The sequence below is a fragment of the Sciurus carolinensis genome, chromosome 13 (genome assembly GCF_902686445.1).
Source record: "Sciurus carolinensis chromosome 13, mSciCar1.2, whole genome shotgun sequence".
NCBI classification, from domain to species: domain Eukaryota; kingdom Metazoa; phylum Chordata; class Mammalia; order Rodentia; family Sciuridae; genus Sciurus; species Sciurus carolinensis.
In genome coordinates, this window is record NC_062225.1 from 54423510 (window position 1) to 54450679 (window position 27170).

At 39.0% G+C, this 27170-nt stretch overlaps 2 protein-coding genes across 5 annotated transcripts in view; both read right to left on the reverse strand.

Moving 5' to 3' along the window:
- Positions 1–3372, reverse strand: part of Ston1 (stonin 1) — a 49565-nt gene extending 46193 nt beyond the window's left edge. Inside the window, exon 1 of one of the 2 annotated variants that reach the window (XM_047522567.1) lies at positions 3280–3372. The gene's annotated coding sequence lies outside the window, so the exon portion shown is untranslated. Of the gene's footprint in view, positions 1–2790; positions 2860–3279 lie in introns of those variants that run through there. The other variant, XM_047522566.1, reaches the window with a different exon arrangement.
- A 10371-nt stretch (positions 3373–13743) lies between these two features.
- Positions 13744–27170, reverse strand: part of Ppp1r21 (protein phosphatase 1 regulatory subunit 21) — a 61110-nt gene continuing 47683 nt past the window's right edge. For all 3 annotated transcript variants that reach the window (XM_047523444.1, XM_047523446.1, XM_047523445.1), the window contains 5 exons: positions 21534–21566; positions 20112–20228; positions 17935–18033; positions 16678–16806; positions 13744–14407 (listed from right to left, as the gene is read on the reverse strand). In XM_047523444.1, coding sequence (XP_047379400.1) covers positions 14378–14407; positions 16678–16806; positions 17935–18033; positions 20112–20228; positions 21534–21566 — 408 coding nt within the window. In that variant the 3' untranslated portion in view covers positions 13744–14377. The remainder of the gene's footprint in view (positions 14408–16677; positions 16807–17934; positions 18034–20111; positions 20229–21533; positions 21567–27170) is intronic.

The following is a 27170-nucleotide window of genomic DNA, read 5'->3' on the forward strand; positions in this document are numbered from 1 at the left end:
AGGCCCTAAGCAACTCAATGAGACCCCGTCTCTAAATAAAATACAAAAAAAGGCTGGGGAAGTGGCTCAATACGTATGTGCCCCTGAGTTCAATCTCTGGTACCAAAAAAAAAAAAAAAAAAAAAAAAATAGCCAAGCACAAAATCAAAAGCACCTATAATTCCACCATCCATTTCAATATATATAATTTCACATTTTTTATATTTTCAAAGAGTGGGATTACAGTGCTTTCTAATCTATAACTAGCTCTATAAATTCACCCTATACCCTAAGCATGTCTTATATAGTTCAGTATTTTTATACAACATAGTGTTTAAAAGTCACACAGAATTCCTTTGGGTTTACTTCTTAATGACTCTGGCCCTCCTTCCTCTCCACAGGTACCACAGTTGATTATATCTGCAACTCATCTGACCCAACCAAATGAGAGCTGGTTGCCTTCTACTGGCTAACCATCCAAACCACTTACTCCATAGGTCAGGGACTCTTTGTAACCTTCATGACATCCCAGCATCCACAGTAGCCTACCATGAGGTTTAAGCCACCCCTGTAAGGCCAAACCTCTCAGTTTAACAAGATTCCAAGAGGAGTGAAAAACTGAACAAGGCAAAAAGGCAGTTTTTCTCCATATAGTATAAGGTTGACTCCCGGGTATTAAATACAGGATTAGAAATTCTCAGGGGAAATTAAAAAAAAAATTCTCAGGAAGAGGAAGAGACTGAAGATTCTTATCTGAGTACATTGTTTTTCTAAGCAACAGGGCCAAACAGCTTTAAACCTTAAGGGCATTTTTTTGAATGGAGTCACAACACTTCCTTATCAATAATGCTTTGAAACCACAGTAAAACCTTACTGTTTCACACTAATGGGGAACTGTCAAACTGAATCAGTGGAGATAAGTGAATTATATCCTTTTTAAAATGAGTTATTTTATTTTAAAAAAAATATTGTTTGTTGTATATGGACACAATACCTTTATTTATTTATTTTTATATGGTGCTGTGGATCTAACCCAGTTCCTCCCGCATGCTAAGCACACACTCAACCACTGAGTGACAATCCCAGCGAGTTATTTTATTTTCAATGAAATTTCTTTAAATTTTTATTTCCAAATGGTTCAATGCCTTGACCTATTTTAATGGGTTGTTTGCAATCTGATCTACTACATTCGTTACAATCACATTTATTGTTTGTACAGAAAGGGGAGTGGCTAAAGTTCTTGACAAGTGTGTCTTCCTTACACACAATACATTTTCAACATCCCCCTGCATTCCTGCTCACATAGCGAGCAAAGCTTTTTCTTCCAGGTCATGTGGAAGTAAACTGGGCTCAGGCTGCTTCCCCTGCTCTGATTCTGAGTGAGTAGGCAGAGGTTTGCAATATCATCCCAATCAATCCCTAAAAAGAGGATCTCCAAATTCCAGACTCGATTTGTCCAGACCCATGCGAGAACTAGCAAGCTTCCTCTAAGCATCAGAAAACCTAGCTTGTCATGGAAACACTGATTCAACCATAATAAGAACCAGCATAAAAACCACAATGAACTAAACACGTCTTCCAGCCAATCAAACTTTAGTTGAAGCCACAGCCTCAGAATTTAATAAATGAGGGTTGTTTTCTTTGTGGTCCTGCTCATTTTAGCCTCGTCCATTGCCTTGTTTGCACAACTTTTGTTTAGAGAGAAGGGGGTGGGAAGACAGAGGGCTAGCAAAGCAGAGACCTGCAGAAAGGCAGGCCAGGCAGGAATGCCAACAAACACTGCCCTGCCCAGCCCTGCCCTGTCCTGCCCTGCCCATCAAGCAAATTAAAACTTCTAGCCTAGAGGAGGCTGTAACAGCTTGTTTGGGGTAGTCTAAAAACAAGCTACACTTGCTTCTTTCTCCCACCAAAACAGTTGAGTGTGGAACAAAGTCTACTTTCAAGAGACCAGGTTCTGCACTTTTTTTTTTTTTTTTTTTTTTTTTAGCAAGCAATCTTGTTCTCTTCTTTTTATTCTTCTTCCCGTTTCTTTCAGGATTAGAAAGACTAATTACATGAAATGTTTGTCATTATTACTGGAAGAAAATACAGTGAGTGGAGAGGTTAAAAAAGGATGCCAAACGAACAGAAATAGTAAAAATCCTAAAGAGGACTATATTTCAACCCACCTCCACTCCCAAAGTTCAAACCCAAATGCCCAAGAATGTCATTCCTGCGGGAAATATGTGGGCAAGTGTGGCGGTGCTTGTGGCTGTGGCCCCTCGGCCTGGCTTCTCGCCTTAGGGGACAGGATAAGACACCAGGCTGGAGACTTCAATCGGGGTCTGATCCTGGGGGCCACGGGCCTCCAGGGAAGAGGGTGGGGGGCAGCAGCTCAAAGAGCAGGGGCCAGGAAGAAAGTGAGGGTCCTGGACGTGCGGAATCCAGAGCCCCCAATAGGGCTGTAGGGCAGAGGTAGTGGACATCTGGACCCGGGGTCCAGACGCGGGTGAGGAGCCCCGGCCCCCGGAACTAAGTCTAGATGCTTTTTTGTGCTATTAGAGTTTTTTCCTTCAGAGTCGGACCCAGAGCAGAGGTGAGGAAGGGAAGCCCCGTCGCGGCCCACCCGCTTGCCCGCCCCGGGCGCCTCTGGGGCAGCGAGTGCGGGTTGAAGAGACGCAGACGCAGCACATCGGGGCGCCGAGCGAGCCCTGGAGTTGCCCGAGTCCCGGGATCCCGCCCACAAACTTTCCCAGAGAACCGGGGTTGGCCCCACCCTAGAAAGGGGGCTCCCCAAACTTCCCTGTCTGTCCCCTGGGGCTGGTCACTCACGCGCAGCGTAGCTGGGGCTCGGACTCCGGCCGCCGCCATCCACACTAGGAGGGGAGAGGAGGGGGGAGGGGCGGGTCCGGAGCCCGCGGAGTGGCGGGGAGGGGAGGGGCTCGCGTCCCCGCCCCTCTTCTCCAGCCCCTGCTCGATCCCCTTTCTCTTCTCTGGTTTCCCGCCTTGGATCCCCTGAAGTTCTACTGCCCGATTCCCCATTTGCCTTGCTCATCTCTAGACCCCACAAGGAGGAGAGTGCGCTCACTCCTGCAAAAGTGGGGTGGTGGTGGAATGGGGTAAAGGATTACTTTGAAAGCCTCTACTGAGGGCCTCTATTCCCTTCAGAGGGAACCAACCGTGTTCGCAGGGTAAGAGGAAAAGTAAAGCTAGAACCCCACTTTCCGCGAGCAGTCAACCCTCGGCAGGATGACCCGAGACAGCTGAGTGACAGGCCAAGCAGTGTGGCTGCGGCCAGAGATAAATATCTACTACACATACCTTGTATGCCGCCAGTGGAGTGCAGAAGAGAGGAGGAAAAGGAGTAGTCCTTCCAGGAGAGGTTTTAAGGTGGATTCTAGATCTTGCTCGGTACCCGCCGACAGGTGACTCAAAAATAGTCTCGGCCTCTTCCTCAAGTGGGCTGCCTCACTGGAAGCGAGTCCGAATGAAAGGAGGAGTCAGCCTCTCTTCCCCCGACACCCCGTCCCTGGGAGGACTCGGAATCCCAGGAAAGGAGACTTGAGCAGGGTTAAACAGGTTCTGAGGGGGCCGAAAAGGGAATTCCAGGATCTAGGGCATGGTCCTTATGGGGCTGGCAAGACTGGAAGGTTTGTCGGGGCGCGGTGTTTGGATGGGAAAGTGGTGCTGGGTATGAAGCAAAAACTAGGAAATCCATGAAAATGTTTAAGCAAAGCAATATTTTGATCCAAGTGGCATCCCATTCACTTTTATATGCCCAGAGACTGGCATACAGTAGGCACCCAGTAAATCTTTGTGAATTCTAAATGGCATTGAGAAATAGTTCTCCCCTTCTGCCTGGGAAGAAGGAGATTGTGCCTCATAAGAGGAGTCAGGAGGAGCTGATGAATGTCTCAAATAAAGTGCTGTCCTGAAGGAAAGGAAGTAGGGGGAATCCGGCAGATTCTCACAGCACTTTTCTTTGCATTTCTCTAGCAGTGTGATTCTCTGTTAAATGCTCTTTCAGGTAGTTCTGGTTTTGACCTTAAAGTGTCTGGTGAAATGGAAAGGATTCAAGTACCCTGTTCAAAAAACAACCAGTGTTAAGAACTTCTGCTTGGGGCTATGAGGGAGAAAACTGACATTCCGAGAGGCCAAGGAAGCCTGAAGTCACACAGTTGGGACCAATTTAGGATACTATTATTCTCAGATAAGATTTCTATTTATTTATGCTTAAGACACTGAGCAAACAAGAAAAAGGCACCATGCCCTCCTCACCTCTCCATTTCCTCCAGCTACCTTCCCAGTGATGCTCAAGAGTTGAGAAAGGGCAAGTGAGAGCCTAAAGAATAGGAAGTCAACTGACTGGGATCTTTTCAGAGATCTAGGAAACCAGACAGTCCTGGGAAGGAGCTGAGAGGAGTGCAGAGAGAGAGAAGGGCTGGGGAAGTGGGAGGCGGAAGAAAAGAAGGAAAAGAGGTGGCAACTCTTTGTTGTTCACTTGCCTTGCACTCCCCCCCACCAAAAAAAAAAAAAAAATTGAACCTCTTTTGTCCTGTGTCCACCCACCCTTTGCCCCAGGGCCTCCCAGGGAGACCAGCCCATCTCAGAAAATGCTGCATCTAACTGGAGAGAGGATTCATACAGAAAACAACTCACTAGAAAAACAGTAATTATCACTGTACTTAAATAGAGTCCTAAACACACATTTTGAATTGTCATCTTTGAAATAAGCAGGATGGCCTTGATTAGTAGGTAGCCCACCTGGGGAAAGAAATCTCTTCTGGAAACTTTCACACCTCTGCAAAGCAAACAGGCCCATAATTTTCTACAGGGTAAATACAGTTGGTTGAAAACCATTTTATCTTTTGCAAAGGATAGGCCCTCCCCTTCTGTGTGATTCAGGGTTGCCCCAAAGGTTGCCACTTTTATGAATACAGATTTATTTCTTATACTCCAACACATATTTCCAGAGGATTCTTTCTGGCAATGTCCCTTTGTATCAAAATCTGGTGGTAAACAGCTTAGCCTGGCCTCAATAGCTAAGCCATCACAGTCATTCAACAGCCAGCTGTGACCTCATTTTACTCTAGTTCCTGTTCTTCCCTTGCTTTACAATAAGTAGTTCCTCGACTATGTCATTCTCCTTCTTACTAACAGGTTTCCCTTACCCCACAGCCTTTTTATGGAAACATTTAGAATTTCCACAGTTTAACAAGAGGTCTCTATAGTGTCTGTAGATAGGGCCTAATAGATTAACTTGGAATTCCTCAAAATTCAAGTCAGTCAGAGCTGTCAGGATCAATTAATATAACTTCAAGAGGAGGAACAGGCTTAATTCCAAATGATTGACAAGAACATTCCTCTATAAAAACTTTTCAACAACAAGCTTCTATTTAAATGATAACACTCATTCAAAATAGAATAAGGGCTTTTTGGAAAACCATATTCAAAAAAAATTATTAGTGGATAGCTTCAATAACAGTTAAAATGAAACAGGGGGAAAAAAAAAAAAAAAAAAACCCTGCCATTTTAGATGCATGATGCATTCTGACCTGATGTTTGAAGAACAAGCTACTACTAAATGACTTTTTGTATGAGCTTTGGGTGGAAATTCTAATACGCTTTTGGATGGAAATTTCCAGAGATAAATAAAACACCCATGTCTTCACTCAGAGTGCCAATTGAAGTCAACGATATTCCGGTAGTAGTGACCATTCTGAACTTGTATCAATGGAGAATGGCTTGAGATTGCCTGTCCTTTATCCTGCAGATGAGACACTCTTATGGCTTCAATTACACTGACCATGGCTACAGTTGGTCCCTTGACCCAATCCCTACAATGTATCCAATTAGCACTTACTGAACATGACATTATCTAGGCACCAAGGGCAGTAAGTACAAGATCCCTGTCTCACAGCATCTGAAGCTCTTTAGAAAGATGACATACATGAAAGTAACTATATGAGATTGGTTGACAGGTTAACACAACTGAAGAGTATCCTAAAGAAACACAGAAAAGCTGAGGAGAGAAAAGTCTTCAGTGTCTGAGCAGGATGTAATTGAATGACATTTTGTTCTTTGTTAACTGAACTTTACTGTTTCTATTTTTGGGCCTAGAAGATGTCACCACTGGGCTATTCCACTCCTCCCTGGTGTTTAAGAGAACAGTGGAGTTGGGTTCAGGAATATTAAAGCCCCCCACAGGGAGGAGGGACTCAAAGGTTCTAACAGGGGAGGTACTTTTTGAGGCCTCTACTCCTGCAAACAAAAGTCCCCAGCATGTTTCCATCTATGACTGAATTCTTCTAATCCTCTCCTTATGAAAAGTTAATTCTAACACTCTCTAACCCTTTCTTTCAAAGATTTGGAAGAGCTATTATGGGTTTTCCTGCTTGAATACTTTGATTGCCAGTTAATTTCCTAATTTAGAGCTAATTACTAAACTGCTTAAAAATTTAAGGCAAAGAGGCAACTACTTACTGACAAGCTTTCCATTTATCACCATGGTATCTGAGGACATGGCTCTCAGCCGAGAACAGAAACTTCCTCGTCAAACAGAACAAACTATTCCTTGTCAGTGTGGCTCCCACAGATGTTTTCTTAGCCATCATCAACCAACTATGTTGCTATCTTCACATGTTAAATTAAGAAGTTTGAAGTCTTAAGACATGGGAGCAATTTCCAGGGTTAATGTTGCATAAAACAAAACTGTAAATTGCACATTTTTTTCTGTCTGAAGATTTTTACTCTGAAGAGGGCTTGAATTCAGTCATTTTGGACCAACTCATTTGGTGACTTAGCTAATTGTTTCCTCGTTTTGTTTAGGTTTTTTTCTTTTTTTTTTTTTCCCACACTGTTGTTTGCAAATGGCTGATTGGGTTTGTTTTTTTGTTTGTTTGGTTTTGAATGGATAATAAACTTGAAAATGGTCATGTTGGTAAAGAGTATATGTTAGCGTAACAGTGTCTTACCAAAAGCAATGAAGAATCCAATTTTATCAGCTTTGAAAACTGAGTAGTACTGCATGTAACAAGTTAAAAGGGGGAGGTTGAAAAATGGTAAGATACATGCTATTTATTGCTTTCTCAAGCCCTTTCCTTGTTCTCTCTGCTTCCTGGGTGCTACGAGGTGAGGAGATTTTCTACACCATGCCCTTCTTCCCTTCTTATCCACACTCTGTGGGATTACTGTAAATCGCAATGTGGACAATGCCCCCTGGAGGTGTGCAGCCAGGTGAAACACTCTTTTCCCTTCCTATATGAGACTTTTCCCCCTTCTCATTTGGACTTTCTTCTCACGTAATTCCAATTTGATTAAATACATATTTTATACACACATGAAATAACAGGAATAAAAAAATGAGAGATGTGTGCTTGATACTTCTCATTTTCTAAATTTCCAACAATAAGTGGATAATCAAGAAAAATTAGGAAATGTCATTTTAATACAGTCTAAAAATCCCATCTTCTCCAGTAAGTAAGGCATGATTAATTACAAGTCCCCTTTTGCTTTGGGTTTTCATTCTACATGGACTTCAAGTCCCTACTCTGTGCCTAGACTGAGAATTTCCTCTTATTTTTCACTTTCCATGCCACAAAAGGCCTGGACAGGAGAGGTGGGCTACAAAGGTAATTCTTCCCTGGAAGGACTCCGGAGTTGAGGGTTGTTTCACGGGTTAAAGACACCTGATGCCCAGAAAGTTGAAGAAGGAAGGTCCTAGGACAACAGCAGTGCTGCCACCAGGGATCTACTGAGACAGCCTGGAGCAGGCTGGGGGGCTCTGGGAGAGGTTTTTTTTGTTTGGGGTGTCACTATGTTGTCCCGCTGGTCTTGAACTCCTGGACTCATTTTGAACTATTCTGCCTCAGCCTCCTGAGTAGCTGGGACTACAGGCACACACAGTAGCACCAGACTTGAAAGTTCCTGAAGATGAAGTTGGCTGAACACTCAATTGATTTGACCACACTGAGAGGAGAGAACATACGTGGGAGAAAAATTAGGAATAAATTAGTGATGAGGACTGTAGAAAACATGGCTAATAAACTTTTTTAAAAGTACAATGATTAACTTCCATGGAAAATAGAATTGTACAAGAAAGGAAAAGTATCATAGGATATTACATGACTTATTACATGACTCAGCTACCACTAGTATTTGAATAGTCACAATTAAGTATAGACTGAATATTGACCTAGTCAAATGTTGATACGCTAATACAAAGAGAAAGTATGTGAATGTGAGGGCGAGGGACAGGAAAGTGGATGAAGCAAATTCTCATCTTCCAACTGCAGTCAATTAATGATGCCTAAGAGGAAAGCAAAAGTAATGTGCTTTTTGGAAATATTGATACCAAGACAGTGACAGTGGTTTTCTCAGGTGTTATGATTTGGATCTGGAATGTCCCCCGAAAGGCTCATATGTTGGAAGATTTGGTTCCCCAGAGCAGCAAAGTTCAGAAGTGGGACTTTTGGAAAGTGATTGGATCATGAGGGGCTTTAACCTCATCCGTGGGTTGATCCAATTAAATATTCATAATTTGATGGCATTATTGGGAGTTGGAGGAAGCAAGTAATTGGCAGCATGCCCTGGAAGGGTACGTCTTATCCCCAGTCCTTTCCTTGTTCTCTCTGCTTCCTGGGTGCTATGATATGAGGGGATTTTTTCTCCACATGCCCTTCTGCCATGATGTATCTGCCCTACCACATGCCTAAAAGCAATGGAGCTAGCTGACCATGAACTGAAAATTCTGAAATCATGAGCCAAAATCTTTCCTCCTTTGTTTTTCTCAGGCATTTTGTCACAGTCATGAAGAACTAACTAACAAATTTAGAGTGCATAAAATGGGGGGGGGGGTAGGATAAAGGGACTGTTTTCTGTTGTCATTTTGTTTTGCTTTGTTTATTAGTAATAAATATTTTATATCAGTCTGACTCTAATAATACAGACATTTGGGGGGAAAAAGTCTCTAAGTATTATTTCTTGCTTACCGGTGTGAGACAATCCCAAGACAGGATGGACAACAGTTGACAGTTTGTCATTATGTACTTATGTGATCACTTCGTGGTCTCATTGCTGGGCTGTAAGCTCTCAAGGGCAGCCACCACGTCTATTTTGCTCCTCACAGTTTGCTAAACACTGAGCAGACTGCAGGCACTCTACACATACTTGTTGAATGAATGAATGGCATTAAGGTTTAGAAATCAGTGCTTGCCACTCTTACAAAGGCATGCCGAACCAAAGTATTTACTGATCAAATGACTCAACGTCTGGAGATTGCCTTAAAACACTCCAGGGGACAAAAAGTATTTTAAAAAAAAGTAAAACAAGTCTGACAGTGTTCATAATGAGTGAGAGGGACAGAGAGCTTGTACTACAGTCTCCAAATTTGTGTATGTTAAAAAATTCCTATAATAAAATGTGACAACAAATATGGTAGAGAAAGAAGTGGTTGGCAGGGTTTGTATAACAGGGAATATGTCAATAAAAATGCAGGATCAGAAAAGAAAAAACCATATCAAACACAAACATTGTACCAAAACATTTTTTGTCTAAGACTAAAAACTAATTAGAAAAAGGCATAAGGGCTATTTAGTAAAGTTGTGGAAAGGTAAATGGAAAGAAATGCTTGAGCTACTGAGAAATTTAATATTTTATCCTCCAAATGTATATAGTACCTGAAGAACTTAAAAGGATCATACTGCAGTAGTGAATAACCCAGGCTTAGGAAGCCAACTAAGCTGGATTTGGACCCTGGCTCCAACATGTGTTAGTTGTGTGACAGTAGACAAGTTGTCCCTCTAAGCCTACGTTTTCTATCTGTAAAATGGGGATAGTGACAGTATATATGAGATAATGGTTGTTGGGCAGTTTAAAGGGAACCACATGTGTCAAGGCCAACCTATGCCTAAGAGGTTAATACACAGAATTACACCATGCCTTGGGAACTGACAGCCAAAAGAGCAAAGATCTTGACAGTTAAGTCAAAAATGCACCATTTTGCCACAGATCCAACTCCAATCCCAAGATTCACATGGTCTCTAAGAGAAAAGCAGGCCTATTGCTCCAAAACTTGTCCTGACCCAGAGGCCTGAGAATTTTTACAGAGGAAAGAGGGAAATGTGCTTCATGCATGAAGAAGAAAGAGGAGAAAGTAAGCTAAGAATGGCAATGTGTCTCATGTATGCACTGCTAGCAGACTCCCCAGAGACAATAAGGAGCCATTTTGAAGGCTGTATATTATGAAAGTGGGCTCTGCAGAGAAATGTTTTAGAAAAATGATCTGGTGGGAGGATTGGAATACAGGAAGATGAGTAGTCCAGACAATAGAAAGCCAGGGCTCAATTTCAGGTATTGAGTAAAGAGGTTAGAAGTCAGAAATACTGCAAAGCAGAAATATTCAGTAAAATGAGATAACCAATGAGATGTGCAAGATGAGAAAGAAGCAAGGGTGATTCCCAGGTTTCCAGCTTAAATTATAATTAGGAGAAGCTAATTGTTTCTCCCTCAATCCTCCTCAGTAAAGCTTATTCAGGCCCAAATCCTCGGATTCATCTCTGACTCCTCTTTCTCTCACACCCCACTCTCCAATGAATCAACATTCATTCAACAAACATTCAATAATTGCCAAGTAGTGTTCTAAGAACACGTACAGCAGTGAACAAACCAGACAAAACCACCTGCCTTGGGCTGAAGTTGTGGCTCAGTGGTAGAGCCCTTGCCTAGCATATGTGAGGCATTGGGTTCGATCCTCAGCACCGCATAAAAATAAATAAATAAAATAAAGGTATTGTGTCCACCTACAACTAAAAAAAAAAAAGTTAAAACAACAAACAAACATAAAAACACCTGCCTTCATGTAGTTGTATCTTTTAGAGGCAGAAACCGGCAACATCTAAAGCAAGTAGATCATATGCTAGGTTATGATAAGTATTAAGGACACCAAAGCAGAGACAAATAATAGAAGTATAAGGGAAGGAATTGCACTGTTAGATAAATCTGTCAGCAAATCCAATCAATTCTATCAATTTCAAAATAAATCCAGACACAGAATTCACACAACATCCCCCCTCACCACCACCATGGTCCTAGTCACCATCATCTCTAGATAGCCTCTTGTTATTGAAGTAGCCCCCTAATTGGTCTGTTTCCACCCTGCTCCCTCCAATCTATTCTCAACTGAGCAAGAGAATTGTTAATAGAATTCGATTAAAACCTAAGTCAAAGTAATGTCATTGCTTTGTCCCTAACTTTTCAAGGGCTTCCTATTAACACTCAAAGTATAAAGGCCAACGTCTACCACAACCCACAGATCAGTTACCTGATCTGCTGTCTAACCTTCTAGTATCCTCACCCTTGCTCCCTCCACCCCAACTGCAGTGGGCCCCTTGCTGTTCCTGGATTTGGGGCTTACTCCATGCAGGATCTTAGCATTTGCTAGCCTTCCTGTGTGATATACACTCTTTCCCAGAGGTCTACATGACTCATGATTCATTTTCTTCAGAGTTTTACTCATTTGTCACACCTTTCCTCATCTCTCTAAAATGGCAATATCCCATCAAGTCCTCCTGCCCCTCCCTGGCTTTATGTTTTTCTCCTCAGTACTTAGAAGCTTTTAACACACTGTATATTTTACTTACCTTTGTTTTCTCCCCACACTAAGCCCAATGAGGGAAAGTATTTTTGTCTATTTTTTGCATCCCAACAAATAGGATAGTTTTAGTGTATAAAAGGCACTCAATAAATATTTGTTGACTAGATGAGTGTTAGGCAAGAAACACATCTGCTGAGATGCAAGAAAACTAGAAAAAAAGGGGAGGGGAATTGGGTGAGTGAATTTACCACTGACTGAACCTCCTGAATTGTGAGCTACCCATGGGTCACGTGGAAGAGAATTCATATGGCAGCATGAACTTGGGATGTAGCTCAGAATGGGTCAAAACTAGAAAGATGAGATCTGACATCTATTGGTAGAGACTGGATGAGAAAAGCTGGTATAGGACCTTGAAGAACACTTAAAGGAGAACCACAGAAGAGACTGAGAAGGAATTTTCACAGGAAGAGAGAACAAAAATGTAAGAGAAGTGTTAAAAAACTCAGGAGAAGAAAAGATCTTGAAAGACAAAGTGAGTTATAATCTTCCATATTATAGAAAACTCAGGCAAGAACAGAGATGAAGAGAAGCCACTGGACTTGGCAATCAGGTGGACACTGGGGAGGCTCATTATAATGGCTTCATTATAATGGGGGCAAAGAAGCCTGACTACTCCAAGTTAAAGGAGCAAATGGGTCTTGAAAAGATGGGAAGACAACCAACAATGACTACATTTCCATAAAATCTGGAAAAAAAATGGGAAAGAATATGGACAAAGGGAAGAGAAAAATAAATAACTTAAGTAGCAATGACAATAATATTATCAGTAACATTTATTACTAATAAATAACCTTTATACCAGGTACTCTAGGCAATTTACAATATTAATTCATTTAATCTTCATAAAAATCCTAGGAGGTAGGTATTATTAATATCCCCATTTTATAGATTTTTTAAAAACTAAGACACAGAAATGCTAAGTAACTCATTTGTAAGTAAAAGGATTTAAATCCTGGAAGTTTGGCTTCCAAGTCTAAACTCTTAACTTTTTAAAAGATGGAGTAAATTCAATTTGTTTGGAAGTTGGGGGCGAGGAGTCAAGCAGAATGAGAAACTGAAGATGTAAATGTGAAAAGCCAAATCCTGCAAAGGAAGTGGCACCAAAGTCATTGAAACTAGGTTACCATTATGGGGAGCAAGGGTCCCCCTGCCTCACAGTCAGGATGGGTATATGTATAAAACAAGTGTGGCAGTGAAGAGGCACTCATGCTAAGGGGCTGTGACTTTGATGGTGCAGAGCTTGATTATGAGGGACAAGGGTCAAGAAGTGGTGTAGTCATTACTGAAATTTGGAATAGAAATGCCAAGGGACTACCATGGAACGATGTAAGCTTGGCAGGTGAAGTTCCTAAGCTCATGATGGGGTTAGCTAGTCAGCATGGTTCTTTGATGTTTCCCTCAGAGTTTGGGGACCTGGGTGCAGGTGCTGTGAGATTTAGTTGCTAGGAACTGGAAATGAACAGGGCACACAAGAGACAAGCCAAGGGGTAAAGGACTGAGCTAACCCTGAGGCCCCCCAACCCAGAATCCAAACACTTTCACTGCCATGAAGACTAAACATAACCAGAGTCTCCATGGCAAGTACCTGAGGACTCAGGGTAAAGGCCATAGAACTGACCTTTACAATGAGCACAGAAGGAGGCCAATGATGGGGTCCCAGGTAAACCAGAATAAAGCAGGTGGGAGGGTGACTGGAAACTGCCTAGGAATAGCCTCAAGGGAGATGGAGCCACAGGAGGGAGTTAGAGAGGCAAGAGTTTCAGGAACCCCTTAGCTCATCTGGGGAATTGGAAATCAGAGTGAAATGGAGCCTGCGCAAGCAACAACAATCTATTTAGGGTTGTGCAAGTGAGGTGCAGGAGAGACACTCCTAAGGTTTACACTAAAATGACACAAAAATATTTATAGGATAAACAATGGGAGCCTAAAGGTCTTAGGGTTCTTGTTTGACCCTTGAGTGTGCAAGCAGCTCTCAAGGCAAAACTCAAAAGCATTATAAAGGATTAACTACAATTATTCCAATTTGAGGAATTAGAAAGATTACATCTAAGTCAACTGAGTTTTTATAATTTTGTAAAGTCAACTTTAAAAGGTTTTGGTTTCCTTTACCAAATTTTCATAGAGACTGAAAGTTTGACATAAGTATGAATTTATTGACATGAATTTTCTTTAGCTATTATTTTAACACAGAGAGGGTACTTAAGAGCTGAAGACAATGATAATAAACCCACAGGATCTGAAGTTTGCAAGACTCACTCCCTCCAAGACAGAGAGGGAGAGATAGAGAATATGAATAAATCTTTAAAAAAGAATCTGGAGACTGCTTTCAATTATAATAAGAAGTAATGACAGTTTGACAATTTAAGCATTTTATCCAGAAACATATCTATTCCATAGATACCAAATTGATTACCATATAATTGAGTTTGAAAATATACAAAATATTTGTTATTCTTACATACTGAAATTAAAACCTAATTTTAAAAATTGCACAGTAAAAACAGCATAAGGAAACCTATAATATCCATGGTATGTGTACTGTTTTCCATTTTACTGTCAACATCAAATTCTGTATTTGCCTTACTGGTTACAAATATATTTTAAATGTTTCAAGGCCATTTACAACACTGACTAGTTTACTAGGTCCAGCAACACTTCAGCTTCCCGAAGCTGCCAGCACTGGACGTGGAGTCTCGGCCTGCAGCTCTGTGCAGCAGCAGTAGCAGCAGCTCTGGAAAGAACAGTCACCAACCAGCTATTTGTGAACTATCGACTCTTGTTCTTTTTTGAATTTCCCTGGACAAAGAAAAATATCAACAATAAGAACACAAACTTCCAAAAAATAGTTCACATAGTTTATAAACCAAGTTGTCAAAAGGTCATATTACACTTTGTAACATTTTTTGCTTCCTGGAGGAAGAACAGCTGATAACCTTGAATTGTAACTTGTATTCAATAATCGCACAACAGTTTACTTTTAACTCTCCCTATTTTCTACTTTCTATGCCTGTGGAGGCTGAGGGTAGGCAATAAAGGAAGAAAAGCAGGTTACTATCTGGGATTTACCAAAACCTCTAACATTCATGTTGTTCTAAAACAACAGAAAATAAGATTTTATGAAACTGAATAAAAAAATTTTAGCCTAAACATGCTTTTTGCATTGTTTACACAAACATCTTTTAAAGGTCTTAGTAGGTAATAGTTTGAATATGTGCCAACTAAATGCCAAATGGTACCTATTATCTGTTAAAAGTAAGCTGAGAACAAGTTAGAAAGAAAATATCTTCACTTATTTCCAATTTCCTCAAATAAGGAGTTTGGACTTTCTGGTTTTACATATTGTTTTCTTTTTTGGAGTGGGTCATTCCTTAGGAATACATTATAATTAAATTCCTGAACTATTAGGTATAGATATACTTTCTTCTTATAAGTGGAAAAAGGTTGCAGAATACTAAGAGTAAGATAATAGCAAACAAATGGTTGAAGATATTTACTTGGTGTCCAATGGAAACAATATCAACTTAGCCATAAGATGATGCTATAGCACTATAAATTATTAAGAAACTTGAGGGGAAGTGAACTACAGGGATTACAGGATGATCAAAGAAAGGCTAACAATATAAACTCCTAATTGAAGACAAGTCTCTTAGAGATTTATTAATATCGGGTATTTTAAGGAACAGATTAAAAAGCTCTGAGAAAACTTGAAACTTTCCTACCTTTTGAAGTAGCTATAATCTAATTACCTTGGGGACAATGAGCTGTGCTGCGCTCAACATTTACCCTCCTCAATTCAGAACCAAATGCTCTGCAGCTTTGCAGATTCCCTAGAATCACTGTTACTTCTTTTTAAAACTGCTAAAACTGGCTTTCTCATACTACAACTAAAATGAGAAAAACCAAAACATAATCTCTTCAATGTGTGCACTTTTCTCCGTTGCTAGAAATATAACCACAAATTTGACATTTCCCGGCTGGAATATAAAGAGGTCAAAAAGGTAAAGAGAGGCATTCTTCAAGGGGGTTAACCCCCACACTCTGCTTCCAAGTTCAAGTTTCCTGAAGCACAATAACTGGAGAACCATAATCAGAGCCACACTGGCTGGTTATAATCATCACAGTGAAGCCCAGAGAAGCATCAGAGACACCCTCCAAAGTAAGGAAAGGTCAAAAAAAATCATGACACTACATTGAAAAATAAAAATTATGTAATGCAAACACAAATGCATTAATATGATATATTTTCCAAGAAGACCCCAAATGAGTTCAATGTTGCCCTACACCACCACTAGCAGAAGCTAAAGCAAAGCTCTGATTTATTCATCTCTACTTCTCTAGTGCACAGAGCAGGACTCAAAAATGCCTGCTGAACTACTAAGTAGCAACAGCAGATCTCAAAGACACAAGCTATTGACAGTGAATTCCAGCTGAGGTGGTAAAATAGTCTCTGAGTTTACCCAAACATGCTAAGCATCTGAGATGATACACAGAACCAAACACCTGGTCCCCTGAAGCTTACCTTCATGGCAAAAGAATACACACATTACACAAAAATACAGATATGGCATGTGTATATGCATTCCAACCTAAACGTAATACCCAATATCCACTGACCCTGGCTTGGACAGCAGAGACTTTATAAGAAAGGCAATCTCCAGAGTTAAAGAGAGTCAGACATTCCTTAGTTATATGGATATCTATGAGAATAAATTTACTAAAAGTTACTCAATAGGACCATTTAGATGCTTTTGTAAACAAAGAGCAATCCCCTTCCTAAAAGCCTCTGTGGGTCCCCCTTACTCTTCCACAAGAGTACTAGAAATGCAAAAAGTGCCCCAAAGAGCAGACACAGTATTAATGCCTCAGAGGTCAGACCTTTTAAGCTTATAACTCGGTCAAGGAAACTCAATTTTACTTTTTGATAGGACAAATGATATTAAGGAAAATGATCCATAAGCATTACAAATCTCATAACCTTTAGCTCCTAAAATGCATAACAGTGAAGTACCTTATATTAACAATATTAAATATATTGCAGAGGGACTACCTCACCTCACCCCACATACCTTACTGGACATCTTCAGGGTATCAATCTCTTCTCTCTGTTTTGACAATGTCTCATTCATGCTGCACAGATGGTCACTCATCATGCTTAACTGATCCTCGTAACTCCTCTTGGTGGTTGTCAGTTCATCCTTACGAGCAAAGGAAAAGAGAGGAAAAAAGGAAAATCAAAGCCCCAGTAGTCACTCCACTCTGAAGCTTTTGAAATTTATTTTTAAAATGTGGAAAAGCAACTGATTAAGATGGCCCAGATGATCAATTAACACAAAGGTTAAGATACAGGCCTAATAAGAGAACAAAGTTAAAATAAATGGGAAAGAAGTTTCTCTCAGTATTCAAAATATGTTCTTAATTCTTTGCAAAAATGTTTAAGGGTTTCCTTCTGTACCAGGTGTAAAACTGTCAGAAAGGCCAGAGGACTAAATGATCTTCCCAAATTCTCTCAGGTTTTGTCAAGCCTCACACAGGGCCTCTGACATAATCACGCCATCCCACTCCTCAGTGGCCCACCCCTCCCAGGAAGAAGTGCCCTTCTTCTCTCCTCCTGCCTCTCATGCTCTCTTCAGCCCCCTCAGATCCGATCCTGCACAGGCTCCTAACTAATCTGAGAAGCTAATCTGAAACAAAGAGGAGCTGGATACTGTGACGATGAATTTTCCTCAGCCTGATACCATGTCTACAGTAATAGGCTTTCCGAAAACAAGGTAGTGAAGAAGGAAGAATGTTTTGCAGCCTGTTTTACCTTTCAGTGTAGGTCTGTTTTATGAAAGAGAAAGAACCGAATAATGTGTGCAGAACAAGCCTTTAGTCCACTATGATGAGTATTTACAAGGAAAATGGGAAAAAGGATTATTGGTAAATAAGTATAATTTAAGCACATGCTGACTACAGAAGAATTTGAAATTAAGGTCAAGTCAGAAAAACAAACAAGATAATCACTTTTGCCTGATATGAGATGTTCCCTTAAAAAATAACAGAATGAATCAAACACCATTACCCTATGTAAATGTATGATTACACAAATGATATGCCTTTACTTCATGTACAACCAGAGAAGTAACATGTATCCCATTTGTTTACAATTAAAAAAAAAAAAAAAAAAAAAAGATGTTCCTTTAAAATGAGTAGGAATAAAGTGGTTAGAAAAGACATATGCAGAGGTCAAATGCCACAATTTCTGAAAGGAAAGGCTGACTTGTATGCCCAAGGCATTCAATGAAAAAACATTAAACCTGCTTAGGAAACACTTATGAACTCACCTGAAGTCTGCTGATTTTCTGACTGGCAAGTTTCATCTCCTCTGTCAATGCCTCCTTAGACTTCTCAGCCAAGGCTAGTCTTTTAGTGAGTGCTCGGCACTGTAAAATCAGAACACATTCCAAAACCAAATTTACTTCAGGGAAGGTTACTAGAAAATAATCCCCAAAGTCAAAAGCCATTCATTTGTTCATTCATTTCATAGTACCTGTTGAACACCTACAGGTACTGTACCACACTTGAGTACACAAGAGATAAGGCTCCACTTGTATCATTTTAGTAAGAGAAAAAAAAAATTTTGTCCAACAACCCAAGCTCATCAGTGTTTTTTTTTCCTTTTTCCTAGCTCTGACCAGTGGCCAAGAAAAACATAAGAACTTTCTACATTTACCCATATGATGGATGGAAAGGGGAGTAATTATTTCAAAAGGGATGAATGTATTCTGGTCATGGATTCTAAAATACTTTAAAGTCCTTCAACAGAGAGCACATTACAAGAGCAATAAAAGCTTAACAGTCCCACCTGATAGATTATTCTTTATCTACACAGGGAAAAAATGATCACAGAACTGTTATGATCACAGCTGTTTTCTCTGGGAGTTCTACCAAACCTAGACCATCCAGAAATAGAGTAGATGAAAAAGAAGAAGGAAAAATTCTGTTTTGCACTATTGTTCAAAGAAGGTGAGTAATTAAAAGGATCACCAGACTTTCTGATAAAGCCATTGAGACTGACAATGAGGAGCTGACGAGACACATTTGAATGCTTGGACTAACAATTCCAGTAAGGCCATATAAGAGGTCACCACTTCCTGTTTACAGATGAGGAAAAACTGGGACAATCTAAAAATTTTTGTATTACAATTATGCTGAAGACATTTACAAAAACAGGCAAATCTCTTGAAAAGAAGACAGTCTAAAAAATTTCCCGGTTAATCATTTTATTTCTCAAGAAAGAAAATTTTAGGACATCCGGACAACCAAATAAACTACATCCTATTAATCAAACGTCTACTCTCCTTAGCACTGAATGTGACAGTTGGAGAAACATGCAAGACACAGGTTCTCATGAAGGTAACAGTCAAAATTTGAGACATTTACTCAGCAGTCAGAGAACCAAACAACGAGGATACACTTTGCTGTACTGCAAAGGTATTAACAGTAATTCCTCTGCAAGTTTTCTCGTTTGCTGTCTTCCCACTTTTTGCATTCCAACAAGTAATTGCTACTGATCAACTTATCAAACATGTATGCAATGGTTGCTTGCAAACTACACTGAGCTAGGCGCATATCATTTATTTTAGCAGGAAAAAGACCCAAAGACCCTCTCCACTTCTAGCAACTGGCCTCCTGTCAACCTCTCCATCTCTTCAGTACATGATAAAATCACAGATAGTCAGATCTCGGTAAAGCGTGTTGTCTTTTTCAATATCTTTAACAACTTTAAGTAGTATAATTCTCTATGTGCCATTCATAACTGACCTTTTAATATAAAACTTCAAATCAGGGGCCTTAAAAGTCTTCCATGTTGAGCAGCATCTGTTCTATTATAATTTTTTCTTTTGATATTTATAATTTCTTATTCCTCCCTACCCTAAATTGTGTACAATTTTATTGATTTTATTGCATAGTATTTTTTTTAATTTCTCTTCAGAAAATGAATTATTTGGTGAGGGAAGAAGAAAACTCAACAAAAAGTAAGGATTTGTCTCTTAAAGGTTAAAAAGGTTACTTTTTTCATTTATAGGAATTCATCTAACTTGTTATTTAGAAAGTAGACAGTTTTTTTTTTTTTTTCAAAAAAGGCATATATTGTTTTCCACCTTGCCTATATGATAATTCCTTCATCTGTGATTATCTACCTGTCCCTAACTCTAAAACATTTGTAATCTCTAATAGTAATGCTCCAAAATGTATATTACATGACTATAGGAAAGGTTACTTCCAGGTTCCCCTACTATCTTTCTGTAGCTTGGAAGTGACAAGTCAATCTTATATATGTTGAAGGGAAGATTTTGGGGGTGGCAAATAGATTAATCAATATGAACTGCAATCAAAGGCACTGACACAGTAGACAGAAAATGCACACTGACTTCTCTCTTTTAGTAAACAGCAGAATAAATGGCCTCATTCCTGAAGGGATAAGGAAAACCACCAACCCAATTAACTCTCCACTTACCTCGGCATAAAAATGCACTGACTTACTGTCAGCCAGCTGCAGCTGGGATGTAAGCTCCACTATCCTTGCCATGTAGTGATTTTTAATTAAGTCTTCTCGAGACTCCACATCTGGAACCTAAATAAAGCATACATAAATAAACACATGGCAGTGAGATGAAGCACTTCTAGGGGGAAAAAAAAAAAAGAAGATAACATTTTATACATTTTCACTTGAAGTCTGATGGGGAATTATAGTTTGCCTATCCCTCAAAGGAACATGAGGCACAGCAGGTAAATGGATATCCCAAGTTTCTTTTACTTAGCATTCTGCCTATCTCAGAAAGAAGCTGTGCTCAGAAGAGAACAAGGCTGAGGTAAAGTACTGGGAGGTTCACTGGGGCCATATCCTTCCACTTGGCTTTTATTTATTTATTTATTTATTTGTGTGTGTGTGTGTGTGTGTGTGTGTGTGTGTGTGTGTGTGTGGTGCTGGGGATCAAACCCAGGGCCCTGTGCTTGTAAGGCAAGCACTTTACCAACTGAGCTATTTCCCCAGCCCCCACTTGGCTTTTATTAACCTCAAATCTTGACTTTCAAAATTTCCTTCTGTGTGACTCCTATGTCCTTTAATTAGAAGAGGGCAGGGGAAAAGGAGGGATTTCCTCAAACCCCTACATTAGGAACATTCTTTTTTCCTCTAAATTATCTTGAGACAATTCTAATGCTCTTTGACAAATTTTAAAAAAATTCAACTATTTCTATACTGAACAGTTTTTGACCTTTGTTCCAAACTGGCATTTCTCCTAGTTACTCTAGCAATGACACACTATTGAGTTTAAAAATACAAGCAGAAGTTCAAGATATCTATATTGTAAGAAAAATAAGGAAACCAAAGAATTTACCAACCTACTTGAATTATGTTTACTGGTTTGCCATACTGAGTAGTAAGATGAATGACTTCAGTGTTCACTTAGTGTTATTTATAAAGTTATATTTAAAACTATTCCAACATTCAAATGTGCAAACCTATCTGGCAAGCCAAATCTGACCTGCGTTCGCTTACTTCAAACACACTGTTTCTCAAGACCCTGAATAGCACTGCTTTCCTGGCTGCCCACTGCAAGGAAGAATATGGCCCCCAGCTTCACGCAGTACGCCAGTGAGTAGATGGCCAAGCAGGGCCACACCTTGTCAAACTGCTAAGACAAGTAACTCAACAAGGCAATAGAAAAGCGGGCTATAATTTGTTGGTCACAGTCAAAACAGAACCAGAGAGAAAAGCAACATGGATCAATTGGTGAAGGGGAAAAATACTGGCCGTACATTTGCTAGAACTGCTAGAAAAAAACATGACTGGACAAAGATGGCTTCTGCAGGACTTTGTAACAAACATGGTATCAAATATTTACAAACAAACAAGATGATACCAAGGGCACATTACCTCACTGTCAGATGTCCTGGTTAAAGTCCCAATCTGAAACATAAGGGAGAAAAATCTTTAGAACGTTTATATGTCAAACACAACATGTTAAACACATATAATCTTTTCTTGGTCCACACTGGCTTAACAAAGCACCAGGAATGCAGTTCTGGAAGATTATCCTTGGATTATCTTTTACTATAAGATGTTGTACCTGCAGATAAAAAGTTGCATTCACTATTTCTGTCATGAGACAGAAATCAATAATGACCATTATTAAATTCTTTCTCAAAATGCTGATTAGCTATTTTCACTGAAACCCAACAAACTATCTAGGAAGAACAAGAGGAAGATCAGCTTTAGACCCCATCTGATTATTTCCACGCCTATTTCCAAAGCAGTAGCCAAGGTAGGGTAAAGAGAGTTTTATGGTGACCGTAATTAAATATTCTGAACAGAAAACACAAATAATAGATATTCTGGCTGAAAGCTAAAAAGAAAAAAGAAAAGCCAGGCACAGTGGCACTGTCCTATAATTCCAACAACTCAGAAGACTGAGGCATGAGGATCACAAGCTTAAAACTAATCTCAGTAACTTAGTGAGGCCCTAAGGACCCTGTCTCAAAATAAAAAATAGAAAGGGCTGGGGATGTGACTCAGTGTTTAAGCACCCCTAGGTTCAATTCCTGGTACCAAATAATAATAATAACAACAACAACAACAATAATAAAGAGAAATAAGTATTTTTGGTTTAGTATTAAGACATTAATAAACTTTAAGTTGAGATTTGAATTAATGAAATTTTAAACACACCAGAGTACAGCTAGATTTTTTTGAAGTTTGCTTTTATGGATTAAGATTTCAAAAACAGTCATGATTATTGAATTCAGACTATTGTTCAAGGTAGAAAGGTCTATGCTTAGACATAATGACTTAAGAAAACTACTAGAAACTCAGTTTCAAAGGATTCTGCTAATCAACGATGATACCCAGTAGACAGTTTTCACATATTCTAAATAATACAATCAAGAGTATTATTTTGGAGTGAGCAGTGTGAACTAATGAATGTTATGCCCACCTAACTATAAAAGAATCTTTTATAAATTTTTTATAGAATAGTCATAATTTTCCTCAATTTTGAAGCAGGAGTAGCAATTACTCTTTCTCTTTTAGTTAAAACTTCTTATAATTACATGCTAATCATTTAATTTTATATATTCAAATATGACTGTATTTGATGAAATAAACTACAGAAGTGTATCTATTCCATCTCTCTACCCTCACCCCTTAATCCTGGGTTATGGTTTGAAAATAACACACAGCACGAAGTTCTTCAAAGGAATATTACATAAATGGTAGGCAATGTTTTAACATATATATTTTCAATATCTCAAATGCTACCAACAGGAGTATAAACTGATAGAGCTCTTTCAGAATATAACTTGGTGACAAAGATCAAGGAACTTGAACATTCAGGCCTTATAACCCAGTAATTCTAATCTTAAAAATATATCCCAGGGCTGGGGAGATAGCTCAGCTGGTAAGAGTGCTTGCCTCGCAATCACAAGGCCCTGAGTTCGATCCCCAGTACCACAAAAAAAAAAAAAAAAAAATCCCAATAAAATCATATAATATACAGTCTTATGCATACAAAAAAAGATGTGATTTAAGATAATAAAAATTATAACCAATGTCCAATCATAAGTAAACTAAGGTATATGAGATATGGAATATTATAAAGTCAATAATTGATGTTAATTATAATCAATAATAGATTACAGAACTTCTCATATCAGAATATTTGTGTATTAATATGCTTATAGACTTAAAATTTTATACAATACAATCTCAAAGATAATAGGAAATTCTGTAGAAAAAATGTAAACAGTCACAGTGATGACTTGGTTATTCAGGATAATATCTTTTTCCTTAACTCATCTGTATTTTTTAGTTACAATGTACATGTATTTTTTTACATTTAAGAGATATATTTTTAAATTCTACTAATTTAAGTAATGCTTTTTAATTCCAGAAAAATATGGACATTTTTATTGTTCTGTGTTTTTCTTGAGATTACAATGTTCTCCTTTTTTTATATACAATAAAAAATGAGTTGCCAGATGTTCAAATACAGTACTAGGTATTTTAATGAAAAAAAAATTTAACTTTTGAAATACTATAAGGTTAAAAATTATAGGTCTCTATCTGATGTCAACTTTTCCAGCCTCAAAATGCTTGCATCAAAGTAATCTGGTGGTTCATAAAATCAGTTTCCTTTGTTAATCAGTTAGCTTTAAAATGGGCACACTTGCTTCCAACACCCAAGAGAGCGGAACCATGCACATGAGCACATACACACAGAGCAACATGCTTAGTTCACTTACGTTCACTGAAGGGGAGACAGGGAAGATAAAGAAAGACTGGAAAAGTAGAAACATGAAAGAAAACAAAAACTCCATCTCTTTTTATCTCCATTGTCTACTACGTGTGAGGCAAATGCCAGTCCATTTTTGGCAGGAATCTGCCATGTGTAGGAAGAATTGCATGATAAGACTTTTCTTAGCCTGAAATACACTCCTGCTTGAACTCCTGCTCATTTTTAAAACCCATTCATGTCACCTCTTCTGTGATATCCTCAACCTCACCAGGGAACTTCTCCATGATCTCATAGCACTCTGTGGCTAGCCAAACAACATAAAAAAAAACTAGGAGAGGATGTACATTATATAGACTAGAATATGGAAAATGAAAGGAGACATTCATGTCTTGGTTCTCTAATCCTGATCATTACAGACACTGCCAGAAACAGTGGTTCATTGAACAAGTGGCATCTCACTGTACCCTCAATGATGGCTATGGTTTGAATTCATCAAAGTCAAGGAGAAGAAAGAACTGTCAATGAAAGTAGATGAGGGCAGAGGGGTTATGAATAAACAGATGAGGATAAGAGTTATGAATCAATAGTTATCCAACAGAACAGAGATGGGGAGTAAAAAAATGCAAAAAAAATTCATCAGAGAAGAGAGTTCAGTTTTGGTTTGTACGAAATGAAAAAGCTATGGTTAGAAAGACAATTTTGAACTATCTTTCAAGAAACTTCAATGCTAAATGAATGAGTGTATTATATTCTATAGATAACAGGAAACCACTAAAAACTCTAGAAGAAAGAGAGTGCCTAATCACTAGTATATTCTAGGAAAATTATACTGACTGCACTTTTTGGTAAGGTGGGTGTGGGAGGAAAGAGACCCTCAGAGATCAGGCAGTAACAGACTAGAAAAAAATAAGACCACATATACACACGTTAACTGGCCACTCTACTTGAAGCAACGGCAACCTTGAAATGCACCAAACTCAAATAAAGTCCTCATTACTCATCACCCAATACCATTCAGGACTAATGATTTTTCATATCCTTGGAAATCATTCTCATATATGGATGAATAGCACTTGCCACTGAAAATGTTCAAAGAAAAAATTAGTCCTCAACTTTCAGCAATTGACATTACTGACTCAAATACACAAGTGTTATCACTTCTGGCATCTCAGAAAAGCACACAGTGAACAAATAGGTTTATGTCAGCTAGTCTGACATAACTGACACTGATCAGAGGATAAGGCCCCATTAGTTAAGACATTTCATCACTTATCAAGTGTGTGAATTCAGGTGAGTTATTTCTCCTTGTTCCTCAGTTACCTCAATGATAAAATGGGATGTGACAGTCCCTACAATTTCACAGTCCCTATGATCCCAGGTGAGGACTGACTCAGCTAATATTCTGCAAAAGTCCTTATACCTCAGCCCAGCATTCAATGGCTGCAATCACTATCACTGTCAACTATGTCTCCCCTGGGCTAGTCTGTTCCCACAGTTACTCCCTGGCCAACAACAACCGTACTGCTCGCACAAGTGAAAGATGAAGAAGGAATAAATGCAAACCATCAGGAAGACAGGAGAGAGGAAGAATGAAGTCAGACACATAAGATAACCATCTGAAACCATCAATGAGGCAGATTCAAGCAAAGTTCAATGGAGAAGATGGGAGCACCATGTTACACTGCCCAAAAATGCTACTTGGACAGATTTGAAATTCTGTTTGTTGAATGTCCCTCTGGTTACTTCATTTATACCCTGCAGTTAAATGTTAAACCACTGATGTGGGGATGAACTTAGTTGCCTTCCCCTGTCAGAGGCAGCATGTAGAACTTACAGCTGTGACAATCAGGGGAGCATTACAGGACCATCCTGTAGGCCTGGAGACCGATCAGGGCAAAATTCCATAATGTTTCACTTTCATTATTACTATTATTTTGCTTTTCTAAAAATGCAATTCTTTCTTCCTCTTCTGTATTTTGGTATGAAAAATTTCAAACATACAGAAAAGTTGGGAGGAAAAAAACAACAGAAATTTACCATCTAAATTCAATAGATCTGTGTGGATATTTTTTTTCTGAATAATTTGAAAGTTACAGACATTACAATACCATATTCTAACTACTCTGACATTTACCTCCAAACAATGAAGATATGTTCCTAATACCATAACCACACCTAGGAAAACTAATAATATATAAGGTTCTGGGATGGTAAAGATATGGTGAGGTCTGTGTACATGTTAGAAATAAAAGCTGGCCTGGACATTCATCCACTGTGTGAACCAGGTGCAGGTGAATGCTTGCTTTTCAGTGGCATTAAGAGCCACAAGGACAGAACAGAAGAAAAGCACAGCTGGAGAGCAGGGTCTTTTGAAAGTAAGGGTCACTCCTTAATTCCTCAAGAAAGGCTTGGGAAAACACACCTGAAGAGACTCTTGATTATGAGGGCATTTTTTCCCTTTCTGATTTCTACTTTTCTAGATTTTCCTAAATTTTTTTTTTTTAAACAATAGGCAGGATATTAGAAAACTTCGTAAAAAGAAATTTTCAATTCTGTAATGTCAATAGAGATGTATTGTCACCTTCTAAATCACTGCAGTTAAAAATAAGGTCAGGCCAAGTCAGGTACAGTGGCACATGCCTATAATCCCAGCAGTTCAAGAGGCTGAGGCAGGAGGATAAAGAGTTCAAAGCCAGCCTCAGCAAAAGCGAGGCACTAAGCAACTTAGTGAGACCTTGTGTCTAAATAAAATACAAAATATGTCTGGGGATGTGGCTCAGTGGCTGAATGCCTCTGAGTTCAATCCTTGGTAACACCCCACCACCAAAAAAAGGCCAGTAATATAAAGTTGTAAGGTAGTTTTCCAAGGTACTTATTGCCTTAAAAGAATTAGCCTGATGGGTTTCTATACTATACATATGTTACAGAGCTTTATACTCTTAGGAGGTAACTTGTAATTGGTTAAAAACTATATTAGTGGTAATTTCTATTAATAAAGTTAGACATTTGGTCCATAGTTAGAAACATAATCACATATTTCAAATGTTTTTATGGAAAAAGAAAATCATCTTAAATTTGACTTCCTGTATCTTTTCCAGGAACACAGGCCTCACCATGAAAATCACAGGGAATTTAATGGAGTTGCTTTATTAAGGAGATACCCTGAATTCTAATTTTTTTCTAGAGCATATGTATCATTCCTGTTATAGAATGACATGTAATTTAGATGGTTGTTAAAGTCTGAATGTTTGTGTCTCCCCAAAATTCTTATGTTGAAATCC